At 45.2% G+C, this 21,983-nt stretch overlaps 1 protein-coding gene across 2 annotated transcripts in view; it reads right to left on the bottom strand.

Moving 5' to 3' along the window:
• EFEMP1 (EGF containing fibulin extracellular matrix protein 1) overlaps positions 1-21,222 on the bottom strand; it is a 46,253-nt gene extending 25,031 nt beyond the window's left edge. Inside the window, exons 1-4 of one of the 2 annotated variants that reach the window (XM_036381081.2) lie at positions 20,892-21,222; positions 20,348-20,435; positions 17,404-17,452; positions 16,965-17,225 (exon numbers count right to left, since the gene is read on the bottom strand). In XM_036381081.2, coding sequence (XP_036236974.1) covers positions 16,965-17,225; positions 17,404-17,452; positions 20,348-20,428 — 391 coding nt within the window. In that variant the 5' untranslated portion in view covers positions 20,429-20,435; positions 20,892-21,222. Of the gene's footprint in view, positions 1-16,964; positions 17,226-17,403; positions 17,453-20,347; positions 20,436-20,550; positions 20,626-20,891 lie in introns of those variants that run through there. The other variant, XM_036381082.2, reaches the window with a different exon arrangement.
• Between the last annotated feature and the right edge of the window lie 761 nt (positions 21,223-21,983).

Below are 21,983 nucleotides of genomic sequence, written 5' to 3'. Positions count from 1 at the left end.
AAGCAGAGCCTGAAGAACAAACTGTGAGTGCCTTTTGAAATGTCTTCCACGGTGAGCTCTGGAAAGCCAGCCTGGAGCTCAGCAGGAGCGGGGCATAGAGGGGTGCAGTGGAGTTTTGCTCCACACATTGTTTGGTGGGCTTCAAAATTATACTTTCTTCTCTCCTTTAAATCTCCCACTCTTCTGTTTTTCTTTCCCTGTTCCTTTGGGTTCTGCCCTTGTAATTTTTCAAGGCAGAGGATGTGCCTTTGTTTGTGAAGAGCAAGGCGAGTTTATGGCACCCTATTCATTATATTTATGAATCATATCTAACTGAATTTTTCCCATAGCCCAAAGGTGGCTGATTGCCCAAAGGCACTGCTCCTAATGCCTGTGTTTTCTATTTATAAGGTGCATTTTAGTTGACATCAGAAGCTGAGGGGAAGACTTCTGCTTGATATCACTTCTGCCAAATGAAACCCACAGAGAAACCGTGGCCAAAGGAATTCTGTACAAAAGTTGTCCGGGCTCTGTAATTTTGTTCACGTGGGTGCATGGTAGTATGCACCAGCTGCCAATAAAAACACTCTAAAATAGATACAGCCCTGTGCAAGTCTCCAGATGATCTTAAAATGTACAGAACACAGGTAAGGGAGCATGGAGAGACAACCAGGCTTTGTCAGGACACAGCCCGGTGAGAAAATCAGCTTTTGCAAAGTGGTCATGAGAGAAAAGCAGCTCCTCCAACAATCTCTGCTAATCCCTGTAAGTTGATGAAATTCCTGAAAGAGCACTTTAGAACCAAATTAAAGAAAATTGTTGCTTTTGAAGCCATTTGTGGTTGTGACCAAGTGTGGGTGCTCCCCAGAACGTGTTGATGCTCTGTGAGCAGCAGAGCCAAGGACAGGCTTCGAGGAGGGAACATTGGTCTGGGCCATTGCTCCACCTCAGGAGAGCCCTGGATCTCTGGCAGGGCTTGGAAAGCTCCAGGACACAGGGAGAAGCTCTGTGGGACAATCATTAGCACTGGTGCCCATCCAAACCAAGCTTTTGCCTCCAGAGAACGGCAGGAATAAAAGGAATTGCCTTTGCAGCTACTAGGGGGAAGGGAAGGAACAAGCCTTGACAGATTCACTGGACAAGTTTTTTTAATACTTTGTGGCTTGAGATGCTTCTCTTGCTTTTGGCCCCAGGAAGAAAGATGAGTGGGAAGCTTTAGAAACATAGAAACATAGAATGGCTGGAGGTGGAAGGAGTCTTAAAGCTCATCCAATTCCAACCCCATGTCACGGGCAGGGACACCTTCCACTGTCCCAGCTTACTCCAAGCCCTGTCCAACCTGGCCTTGGACACTTCCAGGAATCCAGGGGCAGCCACAGCTTCTCTGTGCCAGGGCTCACCTCAAGCCAAGAATTTTTTTTTCCTGATATCTGATGTAAACCTACTCTCTCAATGCAAAGAAATTAATTGCAAAAATTTTCTCTCCATCTTTCTTGTAGCCATCCTTCCTGAAAAAACATTGAGGACCTTTTTAGTACTTTTTTTTTCTTTCCCCAAAGGGCTTTTGCTCAGTTCTTTGTGTGTTCTGTTCCCCTCTTTAAAAGGCATGAGATCCCAGATCTTTATGCTCTTGCAAATGGAATGTATGAGCCAAGTGCCAGGGATGCCTGCCTGCATCCAGGCACATCTGAGGGATGCCCAGGACATTGTCAGTACATTGTTTGGCACTGCCTGGCTGGCTGGAGCTCTCAGCAGACAGCCATGAATGTGTGATTAAAATCCACTGCAGAGGTTCATGGCTGGGCAGGATCCACAGGGAAACATGAGGGCCTCAGATGCTGCTGAACACAGGCCAGTGGTGGATGGTCAAAAGAAATTCTGCTCATAAATTCTTGCAGGATGGGAGAAGAGATTTCTCAATTTAGACTCTCATCAAAGCTATTGGAAAAAGCAGTCAAGGGTTCTCAGAGATGCCTGCCTGCCTGCCTGAAATGCCTTCCAGATGGATTTAATTCCAGTGCATTGATTGCCCACTCAGCTTTGTCATGCAGCAGGTAAGGGCAGCTCCACGCCATCCTCATTGAGCTGCTGGATGGCAACAAAATTGCCTGGTGGCTCTTTCCTCCTGCAAGTGCTGCCTTCCAGGAACTGATGAGGCAAGAGGTGAACTGGCAAAAGATGAATCTAGGGAAGGTTAATTATATCCAAGTAATTAATGCCAAGAGCAAGGAATAGAATGAAAAGGTGAAGGCAGGAGAGATGTCGCGGAGGATTAGGAAGATTTTTTATAGTGGAGAAAGAATAAATGATCTATGAGCCCATTCATTTCTTATCTATAAGATAAAGGGGGGGATTGCTTAAAATTCTAAAGTTGGAGTGTTTAAAAGTAAGTTTTAAAAGTAATTTACTAATCCTATTATTTATGCAATTGTAGTTGTTAGCTGGGATAACCCAAACCAATGTGTGCAGCACTAAGCCTTCTCCCAAGCTAATCAACCTCAAATTCATTGGGTGAGTTTGGGAGGTCCAGCCTGGATTTCTCTCTGCTCTTGGCTTTCAGAAGCTCTGGCTGTGGAGAAGGATTCCCTTGTGCTGCTCCAAGCCCTGAACCAAAACCCAGGACAATGTTCAAGCAGCAAACAGAGAGGACAGCAAGAACCAGGTAATGAAAGGTGTGGGTTGTAAAGATTTTTTTTTTTAAACAGCTTTTTCAAGATATAAGTTTTTATAATAGGGACTACTGAAGAGGAGAGGAAGTTTTTTAGCAGGCTGAAAACACTGGGGCTTCAGTAGCTTGAAAACTTTCATGGAGAGCATTTAACCAACTGCCCTGACTTAGAGGCTGGGTTTAATTAATCAGATGCTACCAATAAATATGCAAAACACCAGTGGAAGACTAATGACAAGATTGGTTTCTAGCAGTTAATTGAACATCCTCTGTAGGGAGATCTGTATCTAAATTTATTTAGGATCTAACAAACTGTTAGTTTGCTTTGGGAATTTCATGGACAGGCAAAAAAAATAAGCACGAAAGAAAAGAAATAATGTCTCAGCCAATAACCAGAGGGTCTTCTGAAGGGATTTCAGACATTCAAAAACACCTCTGACAAATGAAATCCAAGTCATGAAGGTTATTGTACCCTGTTATTTTCTTGACTGGGAAGTGTTCAGTGTGTTTTAGGATCAAGTCCAAACAATTTTTAAGGAGTTAGGTCTTGTTTTCAATGAAAGGAAAATAAAAAGGAAGCAAAGTATAATAGATAAGTAAGGCTAAATACATATTAAAAACAAAAATCTTTTCAAAACAAAGAACAATGACCTCTTATCTAGAGAAGGTTCAGCAAACAGGTTAATTTTTCATATCGCCTTTAGACTCTTGGGCTTGATTTATTATTCCACTTATTTGTGCAGGAATTTTTATTTACCCCACAAGGCTCCACACTTATTACACGTACATGTACTTGCCCAAAATGTCCAGTGGTGGAGAGCAAGGCCCCTTGAGGCAGAAAAGCAATCTGAGAGGTTCCTGGAAAGATCTCTGGGGATGCACAGTTACATGTCACTCTGTCCCAAACCAGCCCCTGCATCCATCTGCTCCTCAGGAGGGACAAAACTGATCTGGTTTGCAGATCATCAACAAGCTGGAAATTCAACTTCCAGAAGGGATAAGATTTTACAGAGAAGATACTGAGGAGCTGGTTCTTGTAACCAAGCCAGGCCTCATTTCCTAGAGAAGTGGCACGAGGTATTTAGTGAGTAGAAGTGACAGCATGGCCTCATCTGGCACTGCAAATTCACAGTCCTGTTTGAGTCACCATAAATCATCAGCTGTAAAGTATCTGGTTCCCTAAAGGAGCAGCTTTATTTCATTAACTTTTTGAAAGTGACGTTGCTAATTGTACCATAATTTATCCAGGACCACAGTGTGAACTGCTGTTTTCAGTCAGGTTTTGGCCCTCGTTGCCAAGAGCTTAATAAAGAAAAGAGGAGGGGAGAGTAAGGAATTGAAGAGAAACAAGACTTGAAGGGTATCTGAAAGGGGGGCAGCATTGGTAGATGTGAGACAAGCTGGGATATTCAGCAGAGGGATCTGAAAAGTGTCCCAGCAATGGAGCTGCAAGCTGAGTAAACAGGCAATTCCTCCAGATCAAGGCTACTCCCACCGATACTCTCAAGCATTTCCTACCCACCCATGAGCAGGATCAGCATGTGCCTGGTATTGCAGGCTTGCTCTGGCAAGTTTTTAGTGAGGGGTTTTAAAATAAAAGTTCCTAGCAACAACCTGATTGAGGCCAGCAGTGAGCAGTTGTGTAAACTGAGGCATGTGCAAAGGTGTCAGGGAAAATATTGGGATCTAAATGTGTGCTTTAAATGCTGGAATGCAACTGAAGGTGTCTTAATGTGACACTTCAAAGTACAAACAGTGGTTTTGTTTATTAAAATCAGTCTTGATATTCTCTCAGTGCTTTGAGAAGCTTGGTAGGCACTAGCTATGAAAATATCTGCAGTTATTCAGAGTTCAAGTAAGCACAGTCATGGATCAGTGAAACTTCCCTTCTTTCCTTGTTTGTGGATACACATTGATATTATTATTTTTTTTTGTTGTTTTTAACTGGAAATTAAAAAGCTGCAGAGATTCACTTGGAGTGGGAGTTGGGTCATGGGAGGTTGGGAATGACATTCAGCCAGTCTGCTCCTCAGGAAAATGTTTTCATTCAAACTCAGGGCTTACCTCCCCCTATGGAGAACACTTTTTCACTTACACATTTGTAAGGAAACAAACCTGCTTTCCCCACAAGTCTGCATTTTTAGCACATCTCTTTTGTGTCTGTCAATCCAGGGTGAATTGTAAGGAGGGATTCTAGGTACAGAGAAAACTTTTTTCACCATTAGGGCAGTCAAGGTGTGGAACAGGTGCCCAGAAAAATTCTGTGCTCTACTTCCATGGGGTTTTTCAGGCCCTGACTGGATAAATCTCCCAGGTCTGATCTCAGAGAGCAGAGCAGGATGTCAGGCTGGAGACCTTCCAGGGCTCCTTCTCACCTGAACTGGGCTGCTGTAAACATACTCTAAGCTATTAACCAGAATGGAGAGCTTTGCTACCTTTCTTTCCTCTGACTTTTCAGGCAGGAGTTGAGTGCAGTGAGGTTTCTGATTAAATCATGTGGAGACTGTCAAACAACTTCTTTTTTTTAATGCAACCTAACTAAGTTAGTTCAAACCTAGTAAGTAAGTTCAGCCCAGCTGTGAATTAAGAGTACTGCAAGGAAACCAGTTGGTCACCACTGGGCTAAACTGTGAAATTAGTGCTAAGAATAGTTAACAATGGGACATAAGCATTTAATTTTTCAATTAAGGACAAATGATAGGAATGGAAAAACCTGCATATTATCATTCCAGTTTTTAAGGGCTGTTGTGTGTGCAGCCCATCCCAAGTGCATCCCAACGGGACAGTAATGCTGTCTGAAGCTGGCTGTGTGTGACAGAGGCAGCTCTGGAGCTCTGGAACAGCCGTGTGTGTGATGGTGCATTCCATGGGGATGGGCTCCATCCAGGCACATCCCACGGCTGTCCTGCTCTCAGTGTTACAGCCAGATGAAAAACCACTTTTGGTTCCCGCTGCCTTTTTGCTGTTTTTCCTCTTCTTACACACTTGGGGTTTTTCTTGCTGGCTGAACTCCCCAATGACCATTGAGTATGTGAAAATCCCAACCAGTGCCTTTGGTGTCTTTAATGCTTTGCTTCCAGCTTCCTGTTGGGGGCTGTGGCAGGAGTGGGACCCCACCCTGAGGACCAGGCTGTGCAGTGGCTCCTCAGCCCCTCCTGGTCACACATGAGGCATGTGAATGGAGCCCCCGGGGCTCCCTCAGCCTCACCAGCCAGAATGTGCTGAGGCCACTTTTTGGCTGGCTCGGACGTGACAGATACTAAAACAAAGAATCAAATGCAAGGAATGATATAAGCTGCTCCTGCTGCTGCTTTTGTCCCAAATGCACCACTGAACACAGCAACTGTGGGGCGTGATGTGCTGGCTGAGTCACACACCATGGAATACTCTGAGTTAAAAGGGATCATCAAGTCCAGCCCTAAAGGTAGGAGGTGCATGTCCCGTGAGGCTGGTTGTAGTGAAGGACAGTTATTTCTCCATGCACATGTTGTTCAGGAGAATGGGACCTTGGAGGCCCCTGGAAGCTGTGCCAGTACTCAGTGTCACTGAATTTCAGTATTGCTTGCTCTACCCCACAATAACAAACCCTGATTCCTGTGATGACAATGTTCTGATATCAATACCTGATTTCTTTTTGATATAGAAATTGCATTTGACAGCTAACAATCAGATTATTTATACACCACTTTGTCAGAATTACAGAAACTTTTGTCTGCATTTCCCAGTGGTTTTAATTTTTAACAAAACTACACTGATCTGTGCTCTCCAAAAAAGGCCCAACCTTCTGCAGCCTGTAGGGCCAGGAGTGGTTCCATTATGGGACTGAACATCTGATGTCCACCAGGCTGATTAGCCAGAGCTTTGGGGAATTGGCTTGGTGTTCAGCCACAGATAGCAGCCACCAAATCCAGAGAGATGGAAAATATACTGACTCTGCTTTCTCAAAGTGGGCACTGGGACATACCTCAGAAAAGTACAGGTATCACCAGTCTGCTCCTCAACAATCAAACTCATCCTGACATCCATTAAGAATTGAGGACTGCCCTAAGCATAAATTAGGTTTGTTAACCTTTTCAAAAGTTGCTGCTTTTTAACTTCTGCTCTCACTGTATAAAATGTGCAGATCTTTGCTTGATCAAGTTCCTAAACTGTTGGCCTCACTCCCATCCCATGGCAGAGATTTTGGGAAGCAATTCCTTCTCCAACCATGCCACCTTCCAGCATCACAAATGCTCAAACTGTGAATTTCAAAGTAGGAAAAAGCAGCTACAAGCCTGCCTTGATTATTTCTGCATGGTTTTGCTATCTACTGTTAAAACCTCTCTTCATGCCCAAGCTGCTGCTCTCTCCTGCTGCTCCTATTTTTCAGTATCCCCCTGTCCCAGGCTCTGCAAACAGCTGCCCTGTTCCTGAGCTGTTTGAGAGGGAAGGAAACCAAGCAAGTGAATTATTCCTGCATCCCAAACAGCCCCTGCATGGCTCTGGAGCTGGGGAATCCCCCAGGAAGCTTTTAGGAGGGTGGAGAAAGCAGAGACAAGATCAAGACCAGCACTCTAAAGCTGTGCTTAGGGGAAGAGCTGAGGGTGTTCGAGGGTGTTGCTGGGTGGATCTCCTTGGCTGGTTTTGGGGTTTGGCTCTATTACATGGCTGTGCTTTCAATTTATTTCAAAGGTGCCTGGAGCCTTATAAATCTGCATACATAGTAAGGAAGAGATTCTCCTCACAGTGGATACTGAACTCTAAATGTAACCAGAATGGAGAGAATGTTTGGATTTAAATACATAATGAAGCAATTTTTGTAAAAATGTCTTGTCTAGAAATGGGAAATTTTCCCTTTTTATAGGCATAGAGAGCCACAGTTTCTAACAGAGGAATACTTTGTCTTGGAACACACACAAAAAAGTTTTCTCTTCCCCAAAATCATCCTTTTTCACATGCTGATTAATAGATTAAAATCTATGAATACAGTTTCTGGATTGTTTAAATAATGGTCAGTGTTTGCAATGGGGAAAATGGGTGGGTGTTTTTCCTTCAGCCAAATTTTCCTGCACCCAACTTTTCCTGCACAAATGCTCTCAGGAGTGTGGTTCTAACTCTCTTCCACCTCGTGTTAATTCAAGCTGGAAAGTTCTGCTGCTCCTGTAAACACCAGAAAGCCAAGAGGTGCTCAGTGGTGTTAAGTCTATAATTTTTATCTGCTTGTACGGTGATTTCTGCTCCAGGGAAAAAGTGCTGGAAATGTCAGCAGTATCTTTGGGTATTGCAACCATCCCCAAATTATTTTCTACTCCAGTAACACATAAGGAGAGAGTGGGAAAGAAAATCTCTCTTGATGCTTCAAGTTAAGCCAGATAAGTCTGAGGAAGGTCTGGATGCAGAGTACATACAGGCAGGATGATGTCAGGGAAGAACACGATTTTTCTTTCCCCTTGGGAAGTGGGAATGACTTTTGGATTCTGCTCTCTTTCCTGATTTAGTCTCCAACAACTTCTGGGAGGAATGAAGTCAGGTGTCATCCACAGCCCACAGGGGCAGAGCAGGGGTTGCTCCAAAGCCCTGCTTATTTCTGATGTGATTCTGTGCTCACTGCCCTGTGAAATATTCCTGTATTCCTGCTCTTAACTCACCCAACGTGTGACACACAAGTCCTTGTTTTACCCAGTCCTTGTTTTGTCATCTCCAAGTTCTGTGGAGAACTGGCTCCTGATAAGAAAGTCCCTTGAGAGCAAATTAATTTATGAAGAAAGTGCTTTAAAAACTACAAGCAAGTATTTGTTGCTTCCAAAAGGGTATTTAATTCTACCTACTCTGTATCCCAGACACTTAAAATTCTCCCCAGAGTAAGTTTAGACAGGAGAGAGGTTGTTTGTCCTGGTTTTTATTTCTATAAGATAGGTCACATCAGCTAAAATCACACTTAAATTTCTGCTCACTTTGCCTTGTTTGATTCCTTTGCTCTGTGTAAGATTGTTATTAAATGTTAACTTGTTGGCAACCTCTTTAAAACCACACAGAACATTGTTAGCTGTCAAAAGTCCTTGTATTTCCCAATTCTAAGTACTTCTGACAACAGTAGGCTGTTACAGTATTGATAAGGATTTCTTTCTAAATTTATAAAGCTGCAAGATATTCAGAAATCAGTTGTCCAAATTACTGCTTTTCTGGCATTATGGGGGTTTATATCCCATAAGATGCTCAAGTGCAGGGTCAGATTTGCTTAAATCATCTCACACTGGGTCATGCACCAGACCAGAGTTTCCTTCTGGTTAAATCCAGCTCGTAAAGGAAGGCTTAGCAATATCTTCTCCTGCTCAGAGCTCATCAGAACAGGCTTAATTAATGTCCACTCAAAGGCATGAATTTTGTAAATCAGGAGTTAATAAAGCCAGATTGAGAGTTTCCCAAAGTAAACATCTCTTCTCAGGAGCCAGACCTTCACACACTGAATCCTTTGTCATTCCATTGAAGAATTTCCCTTGGGAGTTATTTATTTAAGCCATTCAGCAACAGCAACAGACAAGGGGCTACTGAATATCTAATTTTAAAAATGCTTAATTAAAAGCTTGGGATGTATATTGCCAGGAAAGCTCTAATTAATTTCTGAGCCTCAAGGACTTTTTCTTAGCACCGTAGCTTATAAAAGTGTGTGCAACAAATGTTTTCTTAGTCACTTTTTTCAGCTTTGATCATATAATTATACCTAACAAAAACTAGACATTTCTCTACTCTGCTTACAACAGGACCAACCTTTAACATGCTTTCAGATTAACAAATGAGACACAAATGGGAATGAGCATTAAAGGTATTTTATAATAACTGCATGTGTGCTAAAATAGTTCAGAGCTCTGTAATTTGCAAGTCCCTCTTGTATTTTTAGAAAAGTTAAGAGGTAGATGAAAGAAGGTACACACAGCATTCCTGTATATTTAGTATAGGGTTTTTTTTCAGGTTACATTTTGCTGTCTATTGAATTATGGCAAATAACTTTCTCTCCAAAACTGTTGCTAGCTGGCTGCTATGAAAACAAAATTTAGCAAATTAAAGATGAAACAGATGTTTCTTTGTGAAATTTTGTACTTTTTACTCATGAACTTTATATATCTGATTACCTATTCCATTGTCATAGAGAGAACAGAGATCTTACAAGCCCAGTTCAGATCTTCCAACCTTGTGGACAGAAGCATCTGCACCCTTTGACAGGTATGTGGCAAAATTCCCTTTGATAAGAACCTTTAGCCCAAAGGAGGCTTACATTTCACATGACTTATTCTAGACCATGCATAAATGATGACAGCCCAGAAAAAGCAGCTCAAAAAGCATCACAGAGGGCAAAGAAAAGAATAAATATTCTTTAAGTACAATGAAAGGAGCTGGTCAAGCTCAGCTTCCATTAATCCCAGTTAACACAGACACAGCACAAAGGGGTTGCCATGACAAAGTGCTGCACAAGAGCAGTTGACTACACCACAAAAAATGTGGAATGTTTAAGATGCAACCTGGTAGGTGAAACTCAAAAATTACACTCTCCTTGTGGTTTCTACCAGACCAAAAATATCTCGCTAGGAGGGAGTCCTGCAACACTCCCACTGGTTTTGACAGTAGGAAAATGGCAAAGCAGCAAGTCTGACCACCACTGAATGAATTCCTGCAGTGCTGGACACTGCTGGGCTTGGCTGCAGGGCAGCAGATGGGATTCCCTAGCAAAGGACAGGGAGAGCAGCACAGGCATCCCTGGGTGGTGCAGGAGCAATCAAAGAGGCCTCTGCTGCCTTTGCAGGAAGCTTTGTTCTTCCTGTAGGGCTGTTTTGGCACACAGAAACAGCAGCTATCATCTCCCCTGGCCAGCATGGGAAGGGAGATAGCACTTGGAAAGAGAATAAAATGAGGAAAATAAGCTTCAAATTTCAGCTCTTGAACTAGTTTTTCAGCTTCCTAAGTTGGTGTTCCATCACTAGGGATGCTCAAGAAAAATCTTGGACCTTTGAAAAATGTGTCTGCAATGCTGAGATCCTTCAGAAACGTTCTAGCAAATGTGACTCAGTAACCCCAACTACAAGAGTGAAAATAAAACACGGGTAAGAGCACTTCCTTTATACACTAATCTGAAGTAGGAATCAGGTTAGAAAATGGAGGAAAAAAGTGGTGGTTGAGAGAAAATCATCCTGAGCAAAAAACTGGGGAGAGGAGGAGCACAGAGCCTTTCTCAGGAGGCTGAGGAGTGACAGTGCAGGAGACTGGGAGGAAACAAATGCTCAGAGCAAGCACAGTGACAACACCCCAGTGGCAATAGTGTCACCATAAAACTACCTGAGAGAGGTGCTACAAGCAGCTGCCAGGGTGCCTTGGCACTGGTGGGGGAAGTGCCTGTGTCACTGGGATGCTGTGGAATGTATTCCTTTGAGAGCAGGTTTTGGCACAGGGAGCACAGCCTGTGCTGCCCCAAGTCCTGTTCCGTGCCCTCTGCTGCAGCAGGTGACAGCCCTCACTCCTGGTGTGGCTTTCCTGCCTTGTGGGATGCACAGATCTGAGTGTCTGCAACAGGTACAGGGAATTCCTCAAGAGAGAAAAAAGTGCTCTGAGCTGTTTAAAGGGGTGCCAAGTACTCTGGGGTGCCAAGTCAGGACCAGGCATGAGCACATTCTTCCCCTTTGCTATCTTGTGTTATTCCTGATTGCATTGTGAAAAAGACCTCCGGCTTAGAGAGAGGAATTCTGAAGGAGGACAGATGGCTGGAGTTTGGACTTTCTTCAGGCCATGTGCCTCCTGAATCCATTTGCTGTGTTTTGTCTGTCAAAACATGAGCCTCCTCTGAGCTACTAAGGCAACAGGCTTTAAAGTCAACAAATGCAGCCCACAAGGATGACAGCCGAGGTGACTACTGTGTGATCCCATTCTCCTGCTGCAGGAAGCCATGAGAACTGCTAATGAGTTTACTTCAACTTGAAGTCCAGTGCTTGCCTGCATAATCCCAATTCAGGAAGCTAAGGTAAATACAACTCAGGGAAGCTTGCTTGCCTCTAGCACACTTAGCACGATGAGCAAATGGGAGGAATCTTTAACTGTAACACACTGAGTGTATTCCTGCAGGGGTCAGGACAATGGGAAAGCAGTAACTGACTCAGGAAAGGAAAGCAGCTGCTAGTATTTATGCTTGTGATGGATGTTCACAGTAAAATGGTCAGACAGAACAGAGAATATCTCTCCAAGGTCTTGACTTGACACCCACAGCTGTGCAAATAGCACAGATGGGAAGATGATTCAGAGTGGCCTGATTTCAAAAATGCCCAAAACCAGGCCCTCAAAACAAGATGGGTTTTTGTGAACGCCCCTGTGGACCCTGAGGGCTGCTAAAGAGATGCTGCTTTGCAACAGAATGCAGCAGTTTCACAGATTAACAGCTTGAACAGTTGGTTGGGGATGGGCTGATGAAAGATGATCTCTGCATGATGTATCCAAATGTACAAGGAATTAATTGGAAGCTATGAACAGAGAGCTGTGTGAAAGTGTCAGCTTGTGTCCTTCTGTGGATCCTCTTAGACCTGCAGAATTCCTATGGCTTGTCCCAGTAATTAGCACTGAAGTGGCACACGCAACCAGGTCAGTCTCACAGTGGCTACAACTGGCAACAAGTGTTCCCCACTCGCTGGAGTGCTGCAAACACACGGCCTGAGGGAGCTCTTGGAGCTACTGCCATCCTAAACCACCCAACCAGTCTTATTTTTCCTGCCATAGGCTCTGTCCTCACCCTATCCTCAGACTCAACAGGCCTAGTGCTGTTCACAGAATCACAAAATAGTTTGGGTTGGAAGGGGACCTTGAGGATCAGCTTGTTCCACCCCTTTCACTTTCCACTGTCCCAGGTTGCTCCAAGCCCCATCCAACCTGGCCCTGGACACTTCCAGGGATGGGGCAGCCACAAGGAGCCCTGAAGCATTTTTAAAAGCACTCCTTACCTACAGGAAGAGGGAAAACTTGGGATGATACAATATTTTACAAAAAGCTCTCAAAACCATTTCCATGGCTAGGGAACATCTGTGGCTGTATTTGAGGCTGTGTCTGTATTAGGAAATGGGTTGAGCCCATAGGAGCAGATCCCAGCTTCGTGCAGAGGCTCCAAAATCCCAGTGCATGCACTTCTGAGGCTCCCTGGAGTCTGGCCCTGAGGGCTGAGTGCTCATTAGTGGCTGTGGCACATTAGTGGCACCCCTGGGGTGCATTCCAGGTTGAGTTTCAGCTGGGCTGGATGTGGCTGCACGTTCCAGAAGCTCTCAGGGAGGGGAATCAAAGCACACTGAGTGGAGCTCATTAGGAGCTGCAGTGCCCCAGCCAAAATGCCAGGGAGGAGCCTCCTGCCAGGGCACAGCCAGGCTCTGCCAAGGGCAGCCAAGTGCACCTGCACTCACACACCTTTAATGTTCTTTATGTGCCAGCTGCACATCCCTGACATATGTAAATATATATAATATAAAGTGATTTTTCTATGGCAAACATCATGAACTGTTCTCCCTTGTCCCTCCCTCCTTAACCCCTCCCTCCTTAACAGGACAACAACCAAAAGGATTCTACAGATGCAAAATTTAGCCTTTTTTGACTTACTCACAATTAACTTCTTGAGTCAAAAGCATAGCTTGAGTATGATAAGTTACTTTGAAAAGTACCAAAAAACCAAACAAAAAAAACCCCTTAACCTCTACCAGTGCAAGGATACCTAAGGTGATTTTGCAGGGGGAAGAATAACCACAACACAGAAAACAAATCCATTTTTTTCCTCCTTCCACAGAGGAGGAAAAAAGAAATCAATGTCCACCAAGTCTGGACAGAACTCTGGAAAAATGTCATTCTCCCACAGAAGCAAGCACTGATCTCTCATATTGCAATCTGTCTCCCTCCTGAATTTGACATTGCAGCAGCACAAAGGGTTACAAACAGACTGGAGAAATAGCAAAAGCTAATCTAGCCGAGGAGCAAAAATGTTTGCTTGCTTTATTGCTTGTATTGCCAACATGATGGGAATTAAGGAAAATGAGTTCTTTTCCCTTCTCAAGTGTACAGGTTATTTGGTACCTTTTTTGGTCCCTTTTTGCATTCAAGTGTCATTAACATTCTAGGAGAAGCCAGTACTTTCTTGCAGACTAGGTTTGACAAAATTGAATTAATTGGGTGATTTTCTTTTGAATTCAATAGGAGCAGACTCAAATCACAGAGAGCCTAACAACAAAGTAAAATAAAACTCAGGCCTGAGTGCAGGCACAGAGTGCAGCTATTCATGGTTTTTATCAGGGAAAAAATGTCTGGGAACCTGAGTTAACTCAGTAATTTGTTTCAAATTATTTCTTACTTTGTTTTTTGCTCTTCCCCATTACAGTGATACACTGGGAGGGACAGGGCTGAACATCCAAGTGGCTTCCTGAAGGTGTGACCAGGTGCCACATGTGGGAATCTCCCTTAGGGACCAAATTTAGGAGTGACAGTGAAGTGGGAACTGCTTGGGATGGGGGGGATTAGGTAAGGTCAGAAACTCAAAATTTAAGCACAGTTCAAGTCTTTATGTTGAAGCACAACTTTTTCCACATCAGAGACCTTTCTCCAGAATAACCTCCCTCATCTTCGCTTCAATCTGGAGGTTCCTGGCATTACTGCTCATAAAGAATATCTTAAGAATGTCCCAGAAATGTTTGCTACCCCCACTTCTAACATCAGTGTGGTCAGACTAGAAGATGTTTCTGCTCACTAGTACTTATACTACTAGTTTATAACCAGTAGTTATAAAAATGTGTATCAGCACATCACTGGAGTGAAGTCCACCAGGACCAGGTCGTTTATGGGCATTTATTCCAAGCACAGGAAGCACTGGAGTGTGTTTGGCCTGTCATTCCCACACTGTTCCATGCTTGAAAAGGGAGTGGACACTTGTGTTAAAACAGAAGGCCCCTCACACTGCAGCATGATGTCAGTAATTCAGCTCCTTGGAGCATGTTATTGTTTGAAACAGAGGTCTCCACACTTTCACATTGGTTATAAAATACTTAGTGCTGCTGGACTGGAAGGAAAATGTCATACATCTGCAAACAATTAGAAGGAGCTGGACTTCATATTTGATTTACTAAACAATAAAACAAGCTTAAGTGTGACTATATCTGTAAGTTAAACTCCCTAGGAGCCTCGAGCAGTTATCATAGCAAAGTCTTTTAACCATAATTAAATAAATCCGCAGCGGGACCATTGCTGATCAAGATTATCTTTTATAAGATATTTTCAGCAGTGAAAAGCATGAAGATCATGAAGCTGAATGCATGCTTTAAGTGCTCCAAAACTCTTTTATCCTTCATTTCAAGCACACTGTCCACTACCCTTTTTCCAGCTGGAATGCATTCAATCCAATACATTTCAGCTTTTAAACACTAATATTTCCATGCTTTCTGCATTTAGATTGAAATGTTGGCATGAGGAAATGAGTAGCTTGCTGCAGTCAAGCCCAAGATTTCACCATAGCTTGTGTGCCTGCTGGTTAAAACTTCTGGTACTGGAACAACACTTAGTTGTTGTTATAAATTAACCAAAGATTTGGGAATAGAATAGAAATATTTAGTTGCAAGTTACAGGAAGCCAGAGCATGGAGTAAAGTAATAGTAATCTATCACCACCAATTTCTCCTCAACAAAACAGGAACCTTAACCAGTTGTCAGTCTCTCAGTTAAACCTCAACCTTTGTTTTTAGCACAAACTATGGCTACTAAATGCTGTCAAACTGCCCTACTGTATCCCAAATTTACACATCTAAAGCCAGCATAACAAAAGGGATAGTCATGTTTTGACATTTTCTAGCATGACTTGCATTTTTTATCAAAATAAAAATGTTATGTGCTGAAGTTGGAACAGTTTATTACAGTTCACCAGTGAAGAGTAGTGCCAGCAGCATCACCTGAAGGAGGGAGTACCAGGCCAAACCCAGCAGTTCTGCTCCTGCTTTTGCTGCTGCTTTGCCATGTTAAACTAAGTTTCCATCTAAGGAAAATTTTGATTTTCCCCTGATGACCCCCAGTGAACGCCCAGGGTTAAGGAGATCTGACCTCCTGTGGTAGGTTCTGTACTTGACATTCTTGAATCAGAGTGACAGAAATGTTGGACATGAGCAGATAAGCCAGAAATGCAACTCTGAGGCTTTGCCTACAAAAATAACTCCTCCAGCCTCCATGATGATTACTGTGGTCCAGAATGACAGGGAATTTACTTACTAGTGATAAATAATGTCCTGTGTACATGAATACCAGGGAGAAGGAAACTACCACTGTGTATTACAGCCTGCCCTGATTACAGTCCCTAAAGTACTATTTTATCTGATTATACTGCTACAGGCCACAAAGTGGAAAAGATGAACCATGGGGGGGTCAAGTTTTGCCCTCTCTTTGCACGGGTGTCCCTCCAATGTGCTTGAAAAGCAAGTTTGTGAGCAAGGGCTAGAATATATTTCTATGAAAGAAAACAAAACAATGGCCAAAACATTTGTTACTTCAGCAAGTAGAAGAGTAAACTGTTTATATAAAATAATAAATGAAACAGTCTTAGTTTACAGAAGTGCTTGTGAGGCTGGTTCCTGAATGCATACAATTAACATTGCTAATGCCCTGAGAATTTTTGGCACTGTGTGTGGTGTATGTACACTCAGATGAAAGCTCTTCATTGCCATAGTTTCAAAGAGTGGCAAGGCTGGGACTGGGAGTCAACTGGCAGGGTCTGCCTAGGGCTACTTCCACAGAGATCACAAGAGCACAGGCTGTTCAGAAGTTGGGTTCCTACTGCTGGAGGAATATTCCTCATCCACAGTAAAAACACAGGACCCTTCTGCACTGCAGCCTGCTCTAAGCAAAAGTTCATCTGTGGTTATTTTTTGTTCATTCAGCATTCACTTACTGAAAAATACAGAGTTCTGCAAACCTTTCCAAATTGCTTATGCCTTGCTGCATTGCCCATTCATTTCAGAGCACTTTCTTTCCTAGACATACTTAATACAACACAAAATGCTCCACTAGAGTAATTTTAAGACTTTTTTTAGGAGCTACAGACGACAGAATTAATTCAATTTTTTAGCCCAAAAGCAGATGGAACAGACTGTAAAGGCTGCAACAAACTGCACATTCTGATGCCTTGAACAACAACAGTGACATTTCTGTATTTTATTTTTGTATCTTTAAAGGCGTTCACGGAGCACCAGCCCCTTCCAGCCAGCGCAAGGGCTACAGGCTGGCATCCCCTGGCTCTGCGGTCACCCCCACTGCAGCTGCACTGGAGCAGAGGGAGGTAAGCAGGCCTGGCTTACCTTGGCACACGTTGTGGTCACTTTGCTCATACCCAGCTGCACACTGGATTTGGTGGCTTGGGTTGGGAGTGGCGCGCTGGGGGTCGGCCGGGGTCCGGCGAATGACGCTGTTCCGACCACTTGTGGATTCAGCTGCTGCTTCTTCTCGCTCATTTACAATAATTTGCGCTGTTCTGGGTAGACAGAGGTATCCTCCATAGTGGTTAACACATTTCATCCCACCTTTACATGCATCTGGGACTATTTCACATTCATCAATATCTGTGGTTAGCAACAACACAAGTCATGCTTTTAACAGTCGAACCTTCTGCAACAGCCATTAACACAAAGAACACGACGAGGCATGCACGCACACCTCCGTGTCCAAAACAGGGGTGTGCAGTGAGAATACTTAAAGAATACCAGTGACAAGTCTGTCTTTGAAAATTATTTACTGTACCTTTGCACCGTTGCCTAACAGGATCCCATTCATAGCCATCTGTGCATTGCTGTGGAGAAAAAAAATAATAATTTGGTTACTCGGGATTCTTTGTTTTGGAAAAACAGTTGAGTGTATTCAGTGAGCTCAAAGTGTGACACAAAGGGAAATGCAATACCTTGGTAGGCTAGAAAAATGGCAATTGGTACATCACTGCTGTGCAGGAGCAGTAAAACCTGTGGTTCCTTCCCACTCAGAATGCTCTATGACACACAGAGAGCATCTCTGTCTCGGGACGTTCCCAAGATATTTGTTGTGAGCAGACAGGGGAGCAAAGTGAGAACACCATTGCTTTCTCCTTCCCTTGTTCCTGTGCCCTGTGTTATACCATCTCTCCTTGGCTGAATCCTTGGATGATCTTTGGAGTGACCAAGCTGAGCAGAATGAAAATCTTTTTATGAAGAGCAACAAGTTTTTCTGAATTTGGATCTCATTCCCTGCCTTTTAACAGGTGAACCACTTTCATATTCAGGCTCTGTTTGCCAGAGGGACCAAGAGGACTCTGTGCCCCTGGACTTCATCCTCTCTGTCCATTAGCGCTCTAGCAATGGGGAAGGATCCCATGACAGCTGGAAATTCATTCACATGCTTTTTAATCATATGACTCCAGGAACTGCAGTCTAGGAAGGACAATTTATATTGTGAGACACACAATAAACGGTCAGAGTTTATAACAGCAGGACTACTTATTTATACAAGACTTTGCAGAATTCAAACAAGGCTATACTCAGCAGCTATTCATATCAATGCACACCAGCAAGTTCAGGAAAGATTTTCTATAGTCTGCTCTGCATCTTCATTATTCCTCTGCCCAAAAACGTTAAATTATCCAGAGGGCAGTCACTTTAATCGCAGGTCACAGTTACAGAGACTGATTAGCAAAGTATCATGGTGCTACCAACTGCAGCAGGAACATTTTAAATACTAAAATATCATTGAATCAACCACACTGTGCTGTGTAGGTGCATCTAGGGCTGCTCAGGGTATTACTTTAATGGCCCCATACAAAAAAGGAATGGAGTTGACTAATGTAATTAGTGACAGTCAAGCAAGCTAAATCTTATTGCAACTCCTCTGCTGCTGAGGGACTTACAAGTGGCAAACTTGACTTTTTGATGCCAAGATCCACTTGTTGCAGGTCCTATCCTCAAGTTATTTTAAGGGACTTGTTACTGACAGACTCTGACTCAGCAGGAGGATTGAAAATATTTTCTTCTCTTGCAGGTGACACCAGTGATTTGTCAAATGTGGCAGCGAGTTGTAGCTTGGAAGGGTTTTTCTCCCCAAGGGGTAAGTGGACACTCTCTAAAGGATTGACTACATGCTGAGTTGACAACTCCAAAGTTACTGTAGCTATGAAAAGGCAAACCCAAAGGAAAACAGCTAATTCATGCATTTACTGAATCACCCAATTCCTGTTAATGCACAACAGAAGTACTGTCTGTTTAACTGCAAGGAGCCAAGTCCATCTATTACTGCAGCCAAAGGCTTTTACAATAGCAAAGGATTTGGCCCTCCATGGATACAATGTGTGCATGAGAAACAGTAGCATCCCAAGAGCAAAATCTCCCAAAGCTGGGTTTTTTGTTTCATTTTACATGATCAGCATTTAACCATCAGTGAAGCACCTAAGGGCTAAGACCTTGAAAATGGAGCATAGGTGCCCAAGTCGCATAGGCTTACTAGAAATGTTCAATTGGTATAACCAGAATTATGTGAAATGCTGCATAATTAACCCCCCCTCCATATAATAACTGTGGGAAAGGAGGAGGGTGGGATCCCTGTTTAGTCCAGATTTTCAAAAGGTACCTACATCTTCAGTTTCCACTTATATACAGGGACTTTAAAACAAAAGTAAATCACAGAAGCCTCTAAATAAAACTACTCCCAGCCTTCAAACCCTTCTAAAGCCCAGTGTTAAAGTATTTTATTACTGACTTCCTGATGCTCACTAGAGGCTTCTTTAAGCCCTGACTTCTACAAGAAGGTCCAACTTTGCAATATTTACTTGCTTGAGCCATCCCACTGACTTCAGTGGGATTACTTGTATAAGACACAATCCTGGGCTTTGGCTGTGGTTCTCTAACTTTTTGCATGTGTGCAGAATTTTCTGCTTGTGTGGCATTGGGCTGATGTGTGTGCACATATCCAGAGGTCCACCCATATGAAGCAAGTTGCAGGGATTACAGCTGTAATCAGATGTGAAAATGTGGGTTTTTCCCCAGCCCAAGCTGGGGTAATTGCCACTCCTTCCATGACAGGCATTATGCAAGCCAAGCACTGAACACAAGCAGATTGAAAAGAAAAAGCCTGACAAAAAGGCCTTTAAATCTCTTAGCCTGCCACTTGCTTGCAAGCACAACCTATTTCCAGTATTCCTGAACAATTTTATCAAGCCATGCAAAGCCACTGCTCAAATCTAGCTCACAAAAGAACAGTCCCATGATCACTCCAGGATTCAGATGCTTTATTAAGAGCCCCAAATTTGGAAGTACTTACATTTTGTTAAAAACAGCTTGAAACATCCATAAGAAAACACAAAAGAATGTTTGACCTAATTATCTGTCAAACTCCATATATTTCAATTTAAAGTCCTAGGGACCCTGTCTTTATGAAAATAGATTAAAAAATATCAAAACCTCCTAATTTTGTTCAGTCCCTCAAGCTGAGTACACAGATAAACTTTTCCAAACAAGCAGTTGTAATATATTTTGCTCAATCTTGTCAACTTGAACTTTTAAACACTGTTTGAGTGCAGGAACAGCTTATTTTATGGTTAACATTCAAACTCAGCGACCTCTGTAGCACATGCTATACATTGGCAAGAAAGTCGGTTTTTCTTAAGGGTCATTTAGCAAAGAATCCCCGCAAAGCAGTAATTATCTCCGAGTCTATTAAACCTTACCGTGTACGTTATGGTTTCCTCAGTTTCCTGCGAATGTACTGTAGTAAGAACCAGCGCAGCCAAGAACATAGCTGTCAACATCGTGAACCTTGAAAGAAAGGAAAAACAAATCAAGCAGGAATGCTTTTAGCGGTCTGCCTTGCTGGGAGAGGCTGCAGCACCCCTGGGACCGCGTCCTGCCGGGGGAGCCCACCCAGCCCTACCTGGGACAGGCGGCCCGGGCTGCCCGCTCGCTCCCGCAAGGAGAGGGTGAGGCTTGGCCGCGCTTCCCAGCGCGGGGATTTTATCCAGCTGGGAGCGAGGGGCGGAAATAACCAGTCAATGGAGTTTAAAACAGCCCAGCGCTCACCGGCAGCAGCGCCGGACGAGGCGCGGGCAGCGGTACTGCCCGCCCGCCGCACGCTTTGGGGCGGAACAGTAATTTTTCGGTCAAAGAGAGGCTTGGGGGACGCCCCCCACCTGCCGGGCTCTGCCAGGGACCCGCTGGGGCAGAGCCGAGCCCGGGGGGCGGCGGGCACGGAGCCGCCGCGCTGCCCGCTCCTACCTGCGGGACCGGGCGAGCGCCGGTCTCTGCTCCCGTCCACCGCCCCCGCTGCGCTGCCGGCGGCCGCTCGCTCCCCTTGCCCCGCTGCCGCCGCGCTGCCGGCGGCCGCTCGTTCCCTTTTTCCCGGTGCCGGTGCGGTGCCGGCGGCCGCTCGTTCCGTTTCCCGCGGCGTCGGTGCGGTGCCGGCGGCCGCTCGCTATCCTTCCCCCCGGTGCCGTGCGGCGCCGGCGGCCGGCGATGCCAGTTCTCCCGCTGCCGTCTGCCGCTGTCTGTCCGTCCGTGCCCGGCGGCCGCGGTTCCGCCGCCGCTGTCGGTGCGTGCCCGGTGCCGGCCCCGGGCTAAATAGAACGGGCGCCTGTCCCGCCGGCGCCGCGCCCGCCCCCTGCCGGCGCCGCGGGAGCGCGCGGGGCAGGTGCGGCCCCGCCGCCATGTTGGGGCCGTGAGGGCAGCCCCGGGCGCGGCCCGGGCGCGGGCAGCGAGAGCACGGGAAGCCGTGAGGGGAGGGCGGCCACGGCCCCGGGAGCCGCTCCCTCACACCGGTCCCGTACCCCGGCCCCGGGGGCCGCTCCCTCACGCCGGTCCGGTACCCCGGCCCCGGGGGCCGCTCCCTCACGCCGCTCCGGTACCCCGGCCCCGGGAGCCGCTCCCTCACGCCGCTCCGGTACCCCGGCGCCGGGAGCCGCTCCCTCACACCGCTCCGGTACCCCGGCCCCGGGAGCCGCTCCCTCACGCCGGTCCGGTACCCCGGCCCCGGGAGCCGCTCCCTCACGCCGGTCCGGTACCCCGGCCCCGGGAGCCGCTCCCTCACGCCGGTCCGGTACCCCGGCCCCGGGAGCCGCTCCCTCACGCCGGTCCAGTGCCCCAGCCGTGTCCCGGTTGGAATCCTCGAGGAAGCGCAGCACGGCCATCGTTTTGGGGTCTGTCGTGAGTCATGGAACTGTAGAATCCTTAAGGTTGGGAGAAAAGAGTTTTGAGGCTATCGGGCCCGTCGCTACCATGTTCTTAATTGCAGCCGTGACCAGATGTGGAAATGAGACTGGAAAACTGGGTTTTTCCCCAGTCCAAGCTTGTGTAATTTTCTCTCCTTCCATG

The sequence above is a fragment of the Molothrus ater genome, chromosome 3 (genome assembly GCF_012460135.2).
Source record: "Molothrus ater isolate BHLD 08-10-18 breed brown headed cowbird chromosome 3, BPBGC_Mater_1.1, whole genome shotgun sequence".
NCBI classification, from domain to species: domain Eukaryota; kingdom Metazoa; phylum Chordata; class Aves; order Passeriformes; family Icteridae; genus Molothrus; species Molothrus ater.
The sequence above is the reverse complement of the archived record's forward strand: the minus strand, read 5'-3'. Positions and strand labels throughout refer to the sequence as shown.